Raw genomic sequence first — 15,839 nt, 5'->3', positions numbered from 1 at the left:
AAGGCACTGTAGCGTATTAATACCTGAACAATAATGCTGCAGTTTAAGGAATTAAACAAATCTTTATCCTGACATTCCATCAAACAAGACTAAAAGCAGTGTCCTATATGTTGTATAATTCTGTATGAGAAAAATCTCATAGAGAGAGAGAGAGAGAGAGGAGAGAGAGAGAGAGAGAGAGATGTAATAGGTGACAGGAGTGTGGAGGTGTAGATATCTCATTAGTGTCTAGTAGTCATGACCGTGGCTATTACTACTCAATTATACGTGTGTGTGTATTTATATGCAGTATGTATATATGTATGTATTAAAACTTTACAGGGGACATACTGATTCTTTGCATCGTCACTGTACTGAATCCGTACATCATTAGTGTACAGAATTCACCACCAAATCCAGGCATCATGACCGCACAGAATCCAGATGTCAATGTCATTACTGTATAAAGTTGAAACCTCATAACTGGACAGGATCCAGAAATTATCACCGTACAACGTCGAAACCTTACAACCATACAGAATCCAGACATCATTACCATACAAAGTCAAATCCTCAAAACCATACAGACTCCAGATGTCATTACCATCCAGGGTCAAAACCTCATAACCGTATAAAATCCAGACGTTATTCCCATACAAAGTTGAATCCTCAAAACCATACAGAAGGAAAAAACATACTTTACTTTTAATGTAAGTCAGAGGAACCAGATTTTTTTTTAAGTCATTTTGGTCCATTTATCATGAAATTTACACAAAATGTAAACGACACCAGGCATTTTCAAACCATGTCCAAAACTGAAAAAACCCGGCAGCAGCCACATATACACATATATGTGTGTGTGTGTGTGTGTGTGTGTGTGTGTGTGTGTGTGTGTGTGTATATATATATATATATATATATATATATATATATATATATATATATATATATATCACCCTACTCTCTCCCGTTCTCTTTTTCTTTTTTTTGTATTATAGATATTTATATATCACTAGTTTGCTTAGAGGCTAGTGTAGCACTTAGCATGGTGCTAACTAGGGCTACAAAAAAAGCTCATTTTCTATATTAAAATATTCATGTAATTTAATCAACTAATAATCGATTAATCAGGTTAATCATGGCCTGTAAATGTGAATGTTTAGCAAACTGGACATTCTTGTTCCTGCATGAGCTTGTTAAGCTTAATCGTAAGTCTGAGCTACAGTAAGTAATAAGCAACAAATAAAACACACGCAGATTAGCATTATAGCTCTTCAGGCTGCAGCATTGTTTAACTGGTTTATCACATTACTGTGGTTTATTAGCCGAGCTGCGTGTGAACAGGTCTCTAGGATGAGCTGAAAAAAAGCTGCTAAAACGTCTAGCGTACACAGAACCCGAATGGGCTCAGAATATTCCAGTGACCAACGGTATTAATGTGGTCTTTAGTGATGTTTGTGAGGGGCCGTTAGCTCATTCTGACACATTGTTACTGCACGTTTACAGATACAGAGAAAAACTGTAGAAACCAATATTGTGGATACTTTAAATCGATATAAATCCTTGTCTGCTCCTGCTCCAGCCTGGCTGAGATTCCTGGACACGGAGCTATTTATTCCCGCTGCGGCTCTCTGGGGGCGGAGGGATAATGGATGTATTATTAGCTGCTCCAGTGTCCATCACAGCATCGCTAATCGATGCACTAGCCTGTGCTACACAGCCACTCGAGAGGGCAGAGCTTAAACAGGGTGCGCTAGCTAGTAAAAGAAGTGGTTCTATTTAGAGTTTTGTAAATAACCGTTTCAAGATTAAACGGTTCTTTGCATGGTGAAATAATTGATCAGCAATCTGAAGAGCATGTTGTACACACCGATCAGGCATAAAATTATGACCACCTCCTTGTTTCTACACTCATTGTCCATTTTATCACTATATAGTAAGTGGAGCTGATAAAATGGACAATGAGCGTAGAAACAAGAAGGTGGTCATAATGTTCTGCCTGATCAGCGTAGGGTTCTATGTAGCACCAAAAAGCGTTCTTCTATTGTTACAATGTCAAGCTTGTATACAGTAGAAGAACCTTTTTGGGGCTATATGGAACCACTTTCAAAAAGGTTTTATATAGAACCATATACAACACATTCTCCATCATCTCACTCAATCATTTCACCATGCAAAGAACCATTTAAGCATGAAATGGTTCTACATAGAACTCATGGTTCTAAATAGAATTATTCTCCTTACTAAACAGTGTAAGAGTGTAGCTCCTAGCTTTCGATCACTATAAGAAATGTGTTAATGAGTTAAGTATTCCTTTAAAGAAGTAGCTGATCAAAAACTGCATCCACTTCTTTCATTTACGCGAGGGCGTTTCGGCAGTGGAGAGACCAAGGAGAGTTGACGAGGCTGACGTTCGCTTCCTATTCATATTTTCACGTTTCACCTTAAATCATGTAGCAGTTCTGCTCTGGCACCTGACTGCAACTGCTGCACCATTTAAGGTGGAACGGGAAAAACTGAGCACGAAGCTGGCGAATAAGAAGCTAATTTCAGCTTTGAGAGTTAAACTGTGTGAAAAGGGATGAGGAGGCTGCTCTGTTTCTGCTTGACAGTTGGGCAATATTAACTTATTTTTGCTGCATCACAGAACCAATATGCCAGTATTGTTTTGTCCCCGTTTGCTAATGTTTGTTATAGCTAATCCCAACTGGTTAGCTTCAAAGCAGCAATTGTAGTGACAGTTTGCTAACCCACAACTTAGCTAATGCTAGTTACATTACTCACTGTGGTCTTGTTCGCTCTAATGTTACATCATGGTGTTTGTCCACACATCGCTTGCAAAGAGTTTCAGTAAGATCTAGATAAACAAGTTTGCTAGCCCAGCGTTGTTTGCCTTAGCAGTGCATGTCATTGGATTTCCATCACACAGACCTATCCTTTCTCTCCCTCCATTCATCAGTCCATCCTGCACACACTTCTGCTTGCACTCATCGATTCAGAAACAGGAATAAAGAACAACGGAGAGTAAAAAATAACATCACACCACGCAGTGTTAAAAAAAATCCCACCCACCATCTGTACATATGCACTGCCCCCACGACTGCACACTCACACACAATCATGAATGAGTGAACAGTTCAGCTCAGGTGCACAGAGCAGAGAAATTTAGGCCCCCTAAAATTTTCATGCAAATTTTGTCCTGTTTCAACAAAAATCAAACCACTTTGGGAGCCACAACATTTATGACCATTTCATTGAAGTAACGTTTCACCATCTTGGCTGTAAATATGTCTCTGTATGTGCTAATGTGCTAGTATAGGCTAAAAAATGTTAAAGAAAACACAGACTTAATTGCTCTGCGTTAAGCAGCTATTGCTGCTTTTCTTGCATCTCCAGCAGGAAACTTTTCCACGATAGTAGAACAGTTTCTTGTAAAATGTCTTTCAACATTCAAATTTTTACGAGGCTGAAGTCAGCTCCTCATTCACCGGCTTCTCATTTGAATTTTTCCGTTCCACCTTAAATGGTGCAGCAGTTACATTCTGGTGCCTCAGACACCATTTTAGGTGGAACGGAAAAATTCAAACGAGAAGCTGGAGAATGAGAAACTTCAGCCTCATGACTTTTTAGTGTTTGTCAGTTTCTTGTTGCAGATTAAATGTATCAGGAAACGAGCTGGAGTGATTATAAATACAAATAAGTCCATTCATCTCCAAATTATCGATGTTCGTCTTAAATCTCTCTCTTTGTCTTTTTGTTAGCTACTAGCTAGGCGAGATTGTTGTCTGTGTTGCTGTGGTGACCAGAAGTCTGCGCACTGATCTCCAGGGTTAAAGGCTGAATTAGCAGTTCTACATTAACTCCAGCGTTTAAGACCATTTATTGTTAAACTGTGTTGAACGACCAGCAGAGCTTTATTTTACTGCAAAGGAGGATTATTTTATTCTTAACTACAAATCTAATTCTGCTGTGGAGCCACAACAGGGCAGTAAGAGCGCCACATGTGGCTCACATGTTGCCGAGCCCCTGATCCAGTGGAAAAACGGAGGGAAAAACTCAAAAACGTTGAGAGTCTGCGGTAGAACATGGGGTTTTAACAGCTCTGTCGCTTCATTTCTGCAGTTACTGTAGAACAAGCTTCCCTTCGACTAACAGCTCCAGAAAATAAGCCACCTACACCTCTGAAAACCTGGGGGACGAACAGTTTGCGCTGATCCACTTTCATTGTTCCTGGCGTAATCCTTTGTAATTATATGTTCTGTCAAGTTGTATTGACTCCACACATCCCGTTTCGTCTCCAGGCTTTTTCATTTTATTGTTCTGTTCTGAAAAGGTACAAAATGTACTTTTCCACTGGGAAAACTTGCACAGACCCTTTTTTCTGACAGTGTGTGGCACCTTCTTCAAACTGGAGAGGGTTTTCCCCATCAGCACTGTATCTAAAACTAGTCTTTATTTGAAGAGTGTCATTCTGAAATGCTGCATATGCCTTAATTTTGTATACAATGAGTATTTGAAGGTGACGTTTAATGGAAAACATCTATTTCTCTAATGAAGGTGATATTAATCATATATTAGCATTAATTATAAAGCATTAAAAAAAAAAAAAACACACCCAACAACTTATCTGTAAACAATCAGATAATCTTCCAAAATTGTCTATAATGTGTTTTGCAACAAAAACCTTCAATTAGTACTTAGATGAACAAAGCATTTCAATTATGAATCTCTCCACATTCCTAAATATCACAGGAGGGGGGTCTTTGTGTCTTCAAGACCCTTGGAATCATCTTAATCCCCCCCCCACTGTTTAGCTCCTGGGCCAGGGTGCAGATGTAGAACGTAGGTAGAACAACGTTCACCTGTAAAGGCTAACAGGATGAGTGGTAATTATCTGTGTGTGTGTGTGTGGTGTGAGTGGCCTTGCTATGCTCCAGATTAGCTCTAATCCAGAGGGGGCTAATTAGCAGGCTGCTTTATTTTAGCTCCTGTTACAGAACACAGGCAGCTGATACGGGTCTCGCTCTCACATTCATACACAAACCTGGCAGAATCAGAGAAAAGCTGGACGTGTGAGCTTTCCAGATCTGAAAAACCAGCCGAATTTGATAGCGATAATTCAAATATGATGATACAAAAATCACTGACCACCCTTCTTTTACTTAAGTCCAATCAAAATAGATGTTTAGTACATATTTTTCATTTTTCAATGCCAGCAAAGAAAAACAAAACATACACATTGGAGTCCAAAGGCCCGAAACTACATCGATAACATTATTTTAATTTAAACTGGACCGTGTTAGAAAAAAATCAGAACAGCATAAAAAAGACAGAACAGTGAACAGAGATGATGCGGAGAGTCACGAGTCACAGTGCATCCATTACAGGGATAACAGCCGTCTAACAGGGGGATTATGAGGCATGTAGAAGGTCTTTAGCATGTAGAATCCATTTAGCATGTAGCTTACAGGGATGAAGTAAGACTTTACAGGATTTCACCATCAAAGGGAGAAAAGGCTGAACTCTAAATTGTCTAAAGCTATTATAGTTTACTTCCTATCACACTGTGTGAGATGATGCTGAAGAACATCTCGACCAAATTCTATATCAGACTGTGTGATATTCATGTTGCCGTGTGCTGCAGACAGATTTTTAGCCATGTCACTTTCCAACTGGTGGAGTTTTAGCTATATCATTCCCCTGAAGGTGGATATTTAACATATAGCTCCCCCATTGGTGTAGCTTTTTTAAGCTATATCGCTCCAATATTGGTGGATTTTTATAGATATCGCTCATCTATTGGTGGGTTTTTAGCTATGTCGCTTCTCTGTTGGTGGGGTTTTAGCCATGCTGCTCTCGTAGTGGTGGATTTTTAGCTATATTGCTTCCCTATTGGTGGATTTTTAGCTATACTGTTCCCCTATTGGTGGATTTTTAGCCAGATTGTGCTCCAATTGGTGGGTTTTTAGCTATGCTGTTTTTGTATTGGTGAATTTTTAGCTATATTGCTCCCCTACTCATGGATATATAGCAATATCACTCTCCTATTGGTGGATTTTTAGCCATATAATTCCCTTATTAATGGATTTTAAGCCATGTTGTTCTCCTATTGGTGGATTTTTAGCTGCACTGTGCCTCTTTTGGTGGATTTGTAGCTTTGCTATTCTATTGTTGTTTATTTTAATCCTGTGAAAATTGTCACTGCTCATACATATCCCATCATGCCCTGTGGAAAAGGAGATTTTACTTAAGCTTTTCCTTAGATAGAGAGGTATTCCATATTTACCACTCTGTAAGGCTCAAATCAAGCCGATATGTTTTCCTTCCTCAGGTGTACGACTCTGAACATTAAAACATGAAATGAATGAATTAGTTTTTATATGGCGATACTGACTGCTGACAATCAAATTAAACGCCTGAACACGTTCTCCGCTTGTGAACAGTTGAGTGTATCACGTCTAGAAGTTTTCTGATGTGACAACAATACATAATCGAGTAGCTCCAGTCACCCAACGAATCTTATAACTCGCCATCAAATAATTATTTTACCAGTCATCACATTTTCGTTGCCTGAGAGAGCTATGGTGACTGAAACTGCAGGCTGTGTAGCTGCTTTAGTGAAACAAAATAACCGTGTTAGGGGTGCCAAACAGCATTACTGTGGGAAACAGAGAGAGAGAGAGAGAGAGAGAGAGAGAGAGAGAGAGAGAGAGAGAGAGAGAGATTTTGTCCACCATCCAGAAAAACACAGTTGTAAAGGTCAAGCTGCACTTGTTTTGAAAACACAGGCAGATGTGCTCCTCGGGTTCCTGACCCGCTCAGAGCTGAGTGGAGGAGAACCGAGGACAGCATGTCCAGCTTAAAATTTAACATCCAGCCACTCGATCACTTCTGATAGCTGTCAATACAGTTCACATCCGCCGCAAAGCTTTCTGTCTCAGTCTGCCTTCAGGCCGCCCACACACCGCCTAACTGCTTACAGCTCTCTTTTACATTTGGATTTTCGGATCTCCTTCAGTCAGAGTTGCACAACAGCTTTTCTCTCAACAATGTAAACAATAGAATTTAAAAAAAGTGTGAAAAAATGAACCAGTCATTCAAAAGAGTACTAATTCACAGACGTAGCTGTGGACAAGGGATGCACCGATACCACTTTTTCCCTTCCAGTACCGATACCTGATACTTACATATCGCCGATACTGAGTAACCAGCTTGGAGTCCTGATATTTATACAATTTCACTTTTTAAATATTTTATTCATTTAGCAAGAGCCATGTTCTGTGTCACAAACAAAACATACTCAACTTGAAAACATATACACATAGACTCTTAAAAAAATGGTTCTTCAAGGGTTCTTTAGTAAAGACAATAGTTCTATACAGAACCATGAACACTCAAAGTAGCACCAAAAAAGAGTTCTGCAATTGTTTTTAAGCTTATACATAACAGAAGAACCCTTTTTGGTGCTAAAGACTTAAGACTAACAAATTAGCTGAAATCAAAAACCAAAATAAAAAATTACATAAAAATCAAGACTAATTAATATTTTAAAACTATAATGAGTTTCATAATATTTACCTTAAATATTGAATTACCTTACTCCAGTGGGTTGATTAATGCCTTATTATTTCCTGATTTAGGGTACGAGATTAATAACATACTATAATAACATTACTGACGTAAATCTTGCATTAATTACTTTTTTACTTTTAATTAAGCTTTTGATTTAAAATTTTAATTACACTCAAACACCTCATGTGATGTTCATGGATGCTTGGTTTTATTTTGCTTTTATTTATGTAAAGCACTTCACACTTGCTCTTGTGTATGAAATGTGCTATATAAATAAACTTGCCTTGTCTTGCGTCACATAAAAAGGAATGTTCTGTTTTAGCAACAATCAAAACACTTTCAGTCTCCCAGCCCAACATAACTTACAAATCATGCCTTCAAAAAACATTTTTTTTTACTTTGGTAATAAAAACAGAATACGCAAAGTGTCCTACAACAAAGCCCTGAGGCACCCTACATATATCCTCGCTCAGAAAAGCTGCCATCAAAAAAGCCTTCTGTGTCCAGACAAATAACTCTACATCTCAGTGACAGCAGATGGGGATGAGCCATAACAGCTGAGCTCCTTTTCCAAAATGAGTTTGCGATTTATGAAGCCAAAGGCTGTACTGAAGTGCAACAATACATGCTTCACAAATGCGGTACTGCTTATCATGCCACTGCAAGCTGAACGCACAAACCTGAAGTGAAAAGAGGAAGGAAAGCACCATGACTGACCCTTCAGACTAAAATACTGACAGCTAACATTGCTAAAAATAAACAAAAGGGACCAGCTAGCATTTATGAAATGACATGCGCTAACAGCTCCCCACTAGCTTTCAATCACTGGCAGCCAGTGAACCGTCTGTGCAGATGTGCTCAGAGCAGAGTGAGCGCTCATTAGCTCACTACTACAGCCTGTGGGACTCAATTAATTTAAGGTGAAGGGATCACATTAGCTTCCTAACTACATTACTGTGCGGACATACAACACATCTCAAGCTCTGCTTAAAAAAAAGGCAAACAGAAATAGTCAACAAACCTTTTAATCATTTTCCCTCCACTCCAGTATTCAAAAACAAGGCACACAGGCTTTTTTTGTACAGCTGATATTTTGTTTGTTGTGGTCATTCAGGTGTGGGGTTGATCCAGGCGGTCAAACCTTAGATTCACTTTAAAGAGGGATGAGAAAAACTGCACCAAACCAATAACAGACACTGACACCCTGACATGGATACCAATTCCCAAATGATACTGAAGTGGGATTTGGCCTAAACCAAAAGTGAGTGTGAGGTGCTGAAAGTGAGTACATTTACTGACCGCAACAGACTATAGACTAAAAACAAGAAAAGCTTATTAATATGCATACGGAATGCAATTTAGACAGCCAATCAGCAGTTTAGGGCTGTGTCCGAAACTCAAGGTGGCTGTCTCACTGCCTTGCTGCCTGTGCTGTCTCACAAGTCTGTCGTAGGGGTGATAGGGGTAGGCAAAATAGCAAAAATGGGTCAGTCTACAGAAACGTCCACTTTTCTATCTATCCATAGGCGTCACTGGTGTTACCAATCCTCACTGGTGTTACACATAATAAAGGTAACACCAGTGACATTTTTAATGAAAAAGGCATTTTACAAAATGGCTGCTACAGAGCATCAAACCACATGTTGTCAATCATGGAATCTCCACTAAAATATGTAATTTAATCCATTTGAATTCTATTTTTTCACAATTACCTAAGAATAAAGTCGGTCACGCCAGTGACACCAACTAAAAGCTTCATATGAAATCATGAGCTAAATGAGAAAAATTCTGATAACTGAAAAGACACAGTGGACTTACCATGTGTTTTTCTTCATAGATCCTCAGAAAATAGGTAAAAAGAAGTCGTGATGTCATCAGTGTGATTTTTATTTCAAAATAAGAGATGTTTGTTACGCAGTAACACCAGTGACACGACTTCTGGGGACCACAACTTTCATTCTATATTTTATAATATTTGTTTAGCATTTGTTTTCTTTATGTCAATAAATTTCTACATTCCATACTCATGCATAGATTATTGTAGTTCAAAAAATGTGTTTTCTTCTTCAAAATATGGCCTCAACCTTTACATATGACTAAGGACAAGCACTTCCGTGGTGCCTGGAACTCTATATAATTGATTTAAAAACCTATATTGCTAAATTGATGGCGCAATAAGGTGTAATTGTTAAAATAACTTATTGTTTTATTTTAACGTTTTCAAGTGTAGTATATCTGTAAACACTAGGAATACAAAATTTCTGTAGAACAACCCAAATATAAATTTTTTTTTTTAATCATGACTCTTGATTCTTTTCTCTGTTCATCATCAGCTGACAAACTGAAACTGAGATAAGGTTGTGTTGGCTTCAAACTCGAACACTTGAGTGAGCTGTTCATGTCCATAAGCTGTCCAGTTGACTAACAGTGTGTCTACACTCTTAATAATACATTTGGTACACAGGGTTATTAAACAATGCCATTTCTGGCTCCTGGAGAACCTTTCAGTGGAACCATTTTTGTAAATGAGATGAGCAAATACTGGTTCAATGCCATTTTTTCACTAGAACTATATTTGTTACACACAGGAAAGATCAAGAAGTCCAGCACGCTACAGCACTGCTGGAAAAGGACGGATAACGAGCAGGGATGAAACAGCATGCCCATGTTTTCATTTCCTCTTACCTTGACTCCCGGAGCGACTCCGTCCTCGGCTGTGCTCTGTCCGTTCTGAAAGGGAGAAAAGAAAAATAAGGAGGATTTAGAGGAGGTGTGCACAGGTGTTCAGGGCACAGCTGGATGAGGCGCACCGTCGTGAGTCTAATCAGCGGCACTAACAGCTCAGTATGTTCCTCTGCAGGCTGTAGAACATCCTCACCACCACATCCAGACTCCTGCTGCACCTGCAGAGCCCATCACCATCACTGAGAGTGGAGAGAAAGGAGCAACGCAGCTAATTTAGCTAGCACCGTTAACTAGCAGTGTCTGTTTTCAATTAGCAGCGCTGATTATTTTCAGTTAACAAGTTTAGCTACTGTTAGCTCTTTTAGCAGATTTAGCCACTGTTAGCTATCTTTAGTTAGCAGAGTTAACATCAGCTATTTTCAGTTATCAAATTCAGCTACTATATATTAGCAGAGTTATGTCATGTCAGCAAAGTTAGCTAGCATTTGCTATTGTTAGCAAAGCTGAGGAGCCTGGCCACTCCCTATTCCTCCCGTTATATCAAGAACAGGACTGCTAAACAGCGGAGGGCGCCCGCGAGTGAGTCCTCAATGAACTGGAGTAAATGGAGCTAAAAATGGCTAAAAACGAAAAGTTGAAATAGTTTCTAATCACTTACCCAGAACGTTTCTTTAATTTTAGAAAGTAGAAGGATGTATTTCACTAAAAAAAAAAACAAAGAAAACTTACCTATAGATTTCCTTTTTTCTACAGCAAACGGGTTTTGGGCAGCAGAAGGCAGGCATTACTGCTAGAGCGTGATGGCTGATCGGTGAGCGGAGCAGCTCATTGGCTGTTCGCGTTCACTGACGTCATGGACATGGGGCGCAGTTTTAAACTCCTATAGCTCGAGTTTAAACGCTCTTAAAAATATAACAGCGGTGTTAAAATGTTTTATGCAATTCAGTGTTCATGAAATGACTGCATTCTTTTACATTAAAAATGTTTAAGCATTCATAAACTATGATTTTGCTCAAATGCTCCATATCAACCCATTCATTTTGGACTCGCTGGGGAGCGCCCTCTAGCGTTTGAGAAAACCGGAAGACATTGCAGAGTGATAATTATCCTTTCTACAAGTTCTCTGGTGTTAGCTCTTTTTATTAGCAAAGTTAGCTATTTTCATTTAACACAGCACAGTTAGCTAGCAGAGGCAGCTAGCGTTAGCTATTTTCAATTATCAGAGTTAGCTAGACTTGGCTACCCTGATAGTGGACCACTGTCGGCCCAATGATGGCAAAGCTGGCGGTCCACTGGCGTTTTGCTCAGTGTTTTCCAGGCAGCCCACCAGTGGTTACGCAGAGTCATAGACAAAATTCCATTTATCATCACTCATTTTCCAGTTACAGTCCAGTTTACTTATTTTTCCTTCTTTCGTTTCTTTAGGTATACTTTGTAAATTAGTTTAGTAAATAATTTTAATCTAGCACAGTTTCAGCAACAACATTTTCTATAAAATCATTTATCAGGTCTGGTTATTATTTTTTTTTTCTCTTAGTTGTTTAGACAAACATTATAAGTTTATTTTCTAAAATAAAAGTCTGTGTGCATTTAAAATCTGTTTGAGAAGATTAAAAACTAATTAGAGCTTGTTTGTAGGACAGTAATCTGGGTGGTCCGAGGGTGGACCAGCAGTGGCAAACAGTCAGTGGGGTGCCGACCTTATTAAGCTAGTGGACCGATATATGCTCGCTATCTGGGTATTTTCAATTAGCAGAATTATCTAGTGCTGGTTATTTTGAATTGTCCTATGTTATTGTATATGTTACTAACATTAGCAGATTTGGCTATTGTTAGCTGTTTTCAGTTTATAGTTAGCTAACTTTTTGCAAAGTTAGCTAGCATTAGATATTTTCTGTTAGCAGAGTTGAGTAATAGTTATATTTAGTTAGCAATGTTACTGTTAGCCAATTTAGTTAAAAGAGTTGCATTCAGCACAGTTATCAGCTATTTTCAGTTATCAAATTCAGCTGTTCTGCCCTGCGATGGACTGGCGACCTGTCCAGGGTGTATCCTGCCTTCCGCCCAATGACAGCTGGGATAGGCTCCAGCACCCCACCGCGACCCAGAAGGATAAGCGGTTTAGATGATGTATGTATGTATGTAAATTCAGCTGTTGTTAGCTATTTTATGTAGCTAGTGTTAGCTATCTTCAAGTTAGCAAAGTTAGCTAGCCTTTGCTATTTTCTGTTAGCAGAGTTGGTATTCTTATTAGCTGTTTTCATTTAAAAGAATTGTACTCTGCACACTTAGCATTAGCTATTAACAGAGTCGGCTAGCATTAACTATTTTCAGTTAGCAAACTTAGGATTAGCTCTTTTTTTGTTAGCAAAATTAGGTTAGCTATTTTCGTTTGTAACAGAATTGCACTTGGCACAGTTAGCTAGCATTAGCTATTAACACATAGCTGGGTTAGTTTTTTTTCAATTATCAATTAGCTATTTTCAGTTAGTAAAGCTGGCTAGTTTTAACTAATTTTAATGTTTAGTAGTTTCAGAACAAGAGGAGACTGTGGCAAAAAAGCCTTTAAAATGTATTAAAATGATCAGTAATCAATACTGAATGATACTGACAAAACATGTTTGTTCTGATAAGGTTTTTAGCCATACTGCCCAGCACTAATGTAATCTACATAAAATAAAAAATGTATATAAACATAATGATGAGCAATATGGCTTAAAGATATTTTCATATATTAATATTTATGAAAACATTTTCATTCATGATATGAATCAGGATATTTAATTATTCAGAGGCCTGCAAACTGGAGCAAAACACACCAGCAAAACAGCCAGACTACCTTAAAAAAAGATTTTGAAAAAAAAAAAACAAAGTAAGAGTAAACAATGTTCTCATCTTTGATGACCGTGCTTTAAAAATACAACTCATAAAAAAATTAGCCAAACAAATTGAAGGATTTGGATGTAAAGAAAACAGAAACTGAATCATTCAGAGCTGCTCTTTAACGCTAATGTGATTCATCAGTGAAGAATCAAGAAGCTCTGACTCCACCCAGCCTTACAGAGCTGCAGTAACACCGCCTGAATTACCGCATTAATAGAGAGAGAGAGAGAGAGAGAGAGAAGGACAGAGATAGAGGGAGAGCGTAAGACAGCCTGAACTGTTGCAATGAATAAAGGGAGGGAGGGGGAGAAAGAGAAAGAGAGAGAGAGAGAGAGAGAGAGAGAGAGAGAGAGAGAGAGAGAGAGAGAGAGAGAGAGAAAGAAAGAGAGACTGAGAGACCGAGAGGGAGAGAGAAGGACAGACATAAAGGGAAAGAGTAAGACAGCCTGAATTGTTGCAATGAATAAAAGAGAGACACATACAGAGGGGGAGCGAGAGAGAGAAAGAGAAAGTGAGAAATAAATTCTAAATATGGTCATGCCAATAAGGCTAACTGAAGTCAGAAAGAAAGAAAAAGAAAGAAAGAAAGAAAAAGAGAGACCTATAGAAGGGAGATAGAGAAAATGAGAAAGAAAGATAGAGAGAGCGAGAAGGAAAGAGAGAGAAAGAAAGCGACAGAGGGAGAGACTAAGATGGCCTAAATTACTGCAATGAATAAAAGAGAGAGAAACACACATACAGAGGGGGAGTGAGAGAGAGAAAGAAAGAAAAAGAAAGAAAGAAAGAATGAAAAAGACAGAGAGGAGAGAGAGAAAGAAACAGAGAAAGAAAAATAAAGAAGGAAAGACAGACATATACAGGGGGAGAGATGGAAAGAAAGAGAAAGAAAGAAAGAAAAAGAAAGAAAGAAAGAAAGACAGAGGGAGAGAGACAGAAAGAAAGAGTGAGAAAGACCGAGAGAAGGAAAGTGAGGGAAATATAGAGGGAGAGAGAAAGAAAGAAAGAGAGAGAGGGACATAGAGGGAGAGAGCAAGAAAAAGAAAGCGAGAAAAAAAAAGAGAGAGAGGGTGAAATAAATACAGAGATGATGGAAAAGGACGCAGAGAGGGGGGAGGAAGCCATTTAGAGTGAAATTAAAGTGTCATCAGACGAGTGTTAAACTGCACCATCACGGCTCTCAGAGCTGCAGCGGCGCTACAGTCACACAAACGCAGAGATGATGAGCAAATTAAAATCAAGATCGAGAGTCACTTATACAGCTCTGCTTTACAACATGCTGTCACGAAGAAGAGCTTTACAGAAAATCCAGCTCCAAGACCCAAATGAGCGTCGCCAACAGCAACGGTGGTGAGAAAAACTCCCTCAGAGCAGGAGGAGAAACCCTGAGAGGAACTAAGACTCAAAGGGAAACCCATCTTCCTCTAGACTACACCAGTAAGAGTAATATGAACAGAGGATCAGATTTTAGAGTTAATATACAGTATTCAATGTAGAGAAAAAAAACAAAAAAAACAAAAAAAAAAAACAGAAACCAGCCTGTGATTGGACAGAAGTGTTCAGGCTAACCAATGATAACTGATGCCTGTTAGGGGCCCATCAGAACAACAGTGAGAAACAGACCTATTAAAACCACAATTAAAAATCAGAACCGAACACATGAAATATGGAATGTTCATTGTAAAATAGTGGAAAATCTGTAATAATAAGTTTTGTTTAGGGACTATTTTGCCTCACAACACCCTGCATATTATGTATCCCTCCACCATGAATGGAGGCCAAAATCTTCTCAAAACTATCATAAAACAATGTCTCAGCCCTCAGGCAGTGAATTCCTAACCATTTCATGTAGTAACTTTCTGTGAGGGAGCTTTTAGAGGTGGACGTCTGGTTCCTATCACCACCACTGTGAACAATTCTGACTCTAAGTTTCTCTAGAACGGAGCATTTCACACCAAACCACTCTGAACGGCTCTGTTTACATCTTAACTATCTAACTATGAACAAATTTTGAAAAATTGGAGGAGTTCCCCTTCAGAAGTTTAGAGCTTCAAAGTCAATATTCGCATCAGCGCCACACGTTCTTTGTTGACCCAGGAAACAGAGGGAGGCTGAGAAAATGGTTCTATATAACACCATGAATGCTTAAGGAACACTTTGCATGATTAAATGGTTCTTTGCATGGTAAAATGGTTTTTCAGATTGATGGAGAATGTGTTGTACATGGTTCTATATAGAACCTTTTTGAAAAAGGTATAAAACCATATACAACACATTCTCCATCAATCTGAAGAACCAACTGACCATGCAAAGAACCATTTAATCATGCAAAAACGTTCTTTGAGTGTTTATGGTGCTATATAAAAGCCTTTTTAACTAAAGAACCCTTGCGGAACCATCTTTTTAAGTGTTATAGGACTGTGAAAGAGCACAAATGTTTGCTTGAAAATGATTAAAAGTAGATTTTCTTTTTTATACAGCAAGTTTCTGCAAATAAGGGCAGTAATTCCAAGTCATCCAGTGTCCACTAGGCATCAGGCTCACTGCACTCATTTGATTTTTCACTGACCTGTCGCTTTAATCTCAGTGCGCAGTGAGCAGTGTTGCCTGTTTGTGGCCTGTAGCTGCAGAAACAGAGGCTTTATTACTCATCAAACCCCAGACTTCTTTACAGCCCCTCAGGCGAAGGCTGGGCTCTCAGCGCTCTGAGCTGCTGCAGGTGT

At 38.8% G+C, this 15,839-nt stretch overlaps 1 protein-coding gene across 4 annotated transcripts in view; it reads right to left on the bottom strand.

Moving 5' to 3' along the window:
- The window catches only part of rps6ka1 (ribosomal protein S6 kinase a, polypeptide 1), a 105,975-nt gene that overhangs the window by 76,009 nt on the left and 14,127 nt on the right, over positions 1 to 15,839 (bottom strand). For all 4 annotated transcript variants that reach the window (XM_036592579.1, XM_036592580.1, XM_036592582.1 and 1 more), the window contains exon 2: positions 10,237 to 10,281. In XM_036592579.1, the coding sequence (XP_036448472.1) occupies positions 10,237 to 10,281 (45 nt within the window). The remainder of the gene's footprint in view (positions 1 to 10,236; positions 10,282 to 15,839) is intronic.

Source organism: Colossoma macropomum, unplaced genomic scaffold (assembly GCF_904425465.1).
Source record: "Colossoma macropomum unplaced genomic scaffold, Colossoma_macropomum, whole genome shotgun sequence".
NCBI classification, from domain to species: Eukaryota; Metazoa; Chordata; class Actinopteri; order Characiformes; family Serrasalmidae; genus Colossoma; species Colossoma macropomum.
Note: the sequence above shows the minus strand (reverse complement) of the source record. Positions and strands in the feature narration are given on the sequence as shown.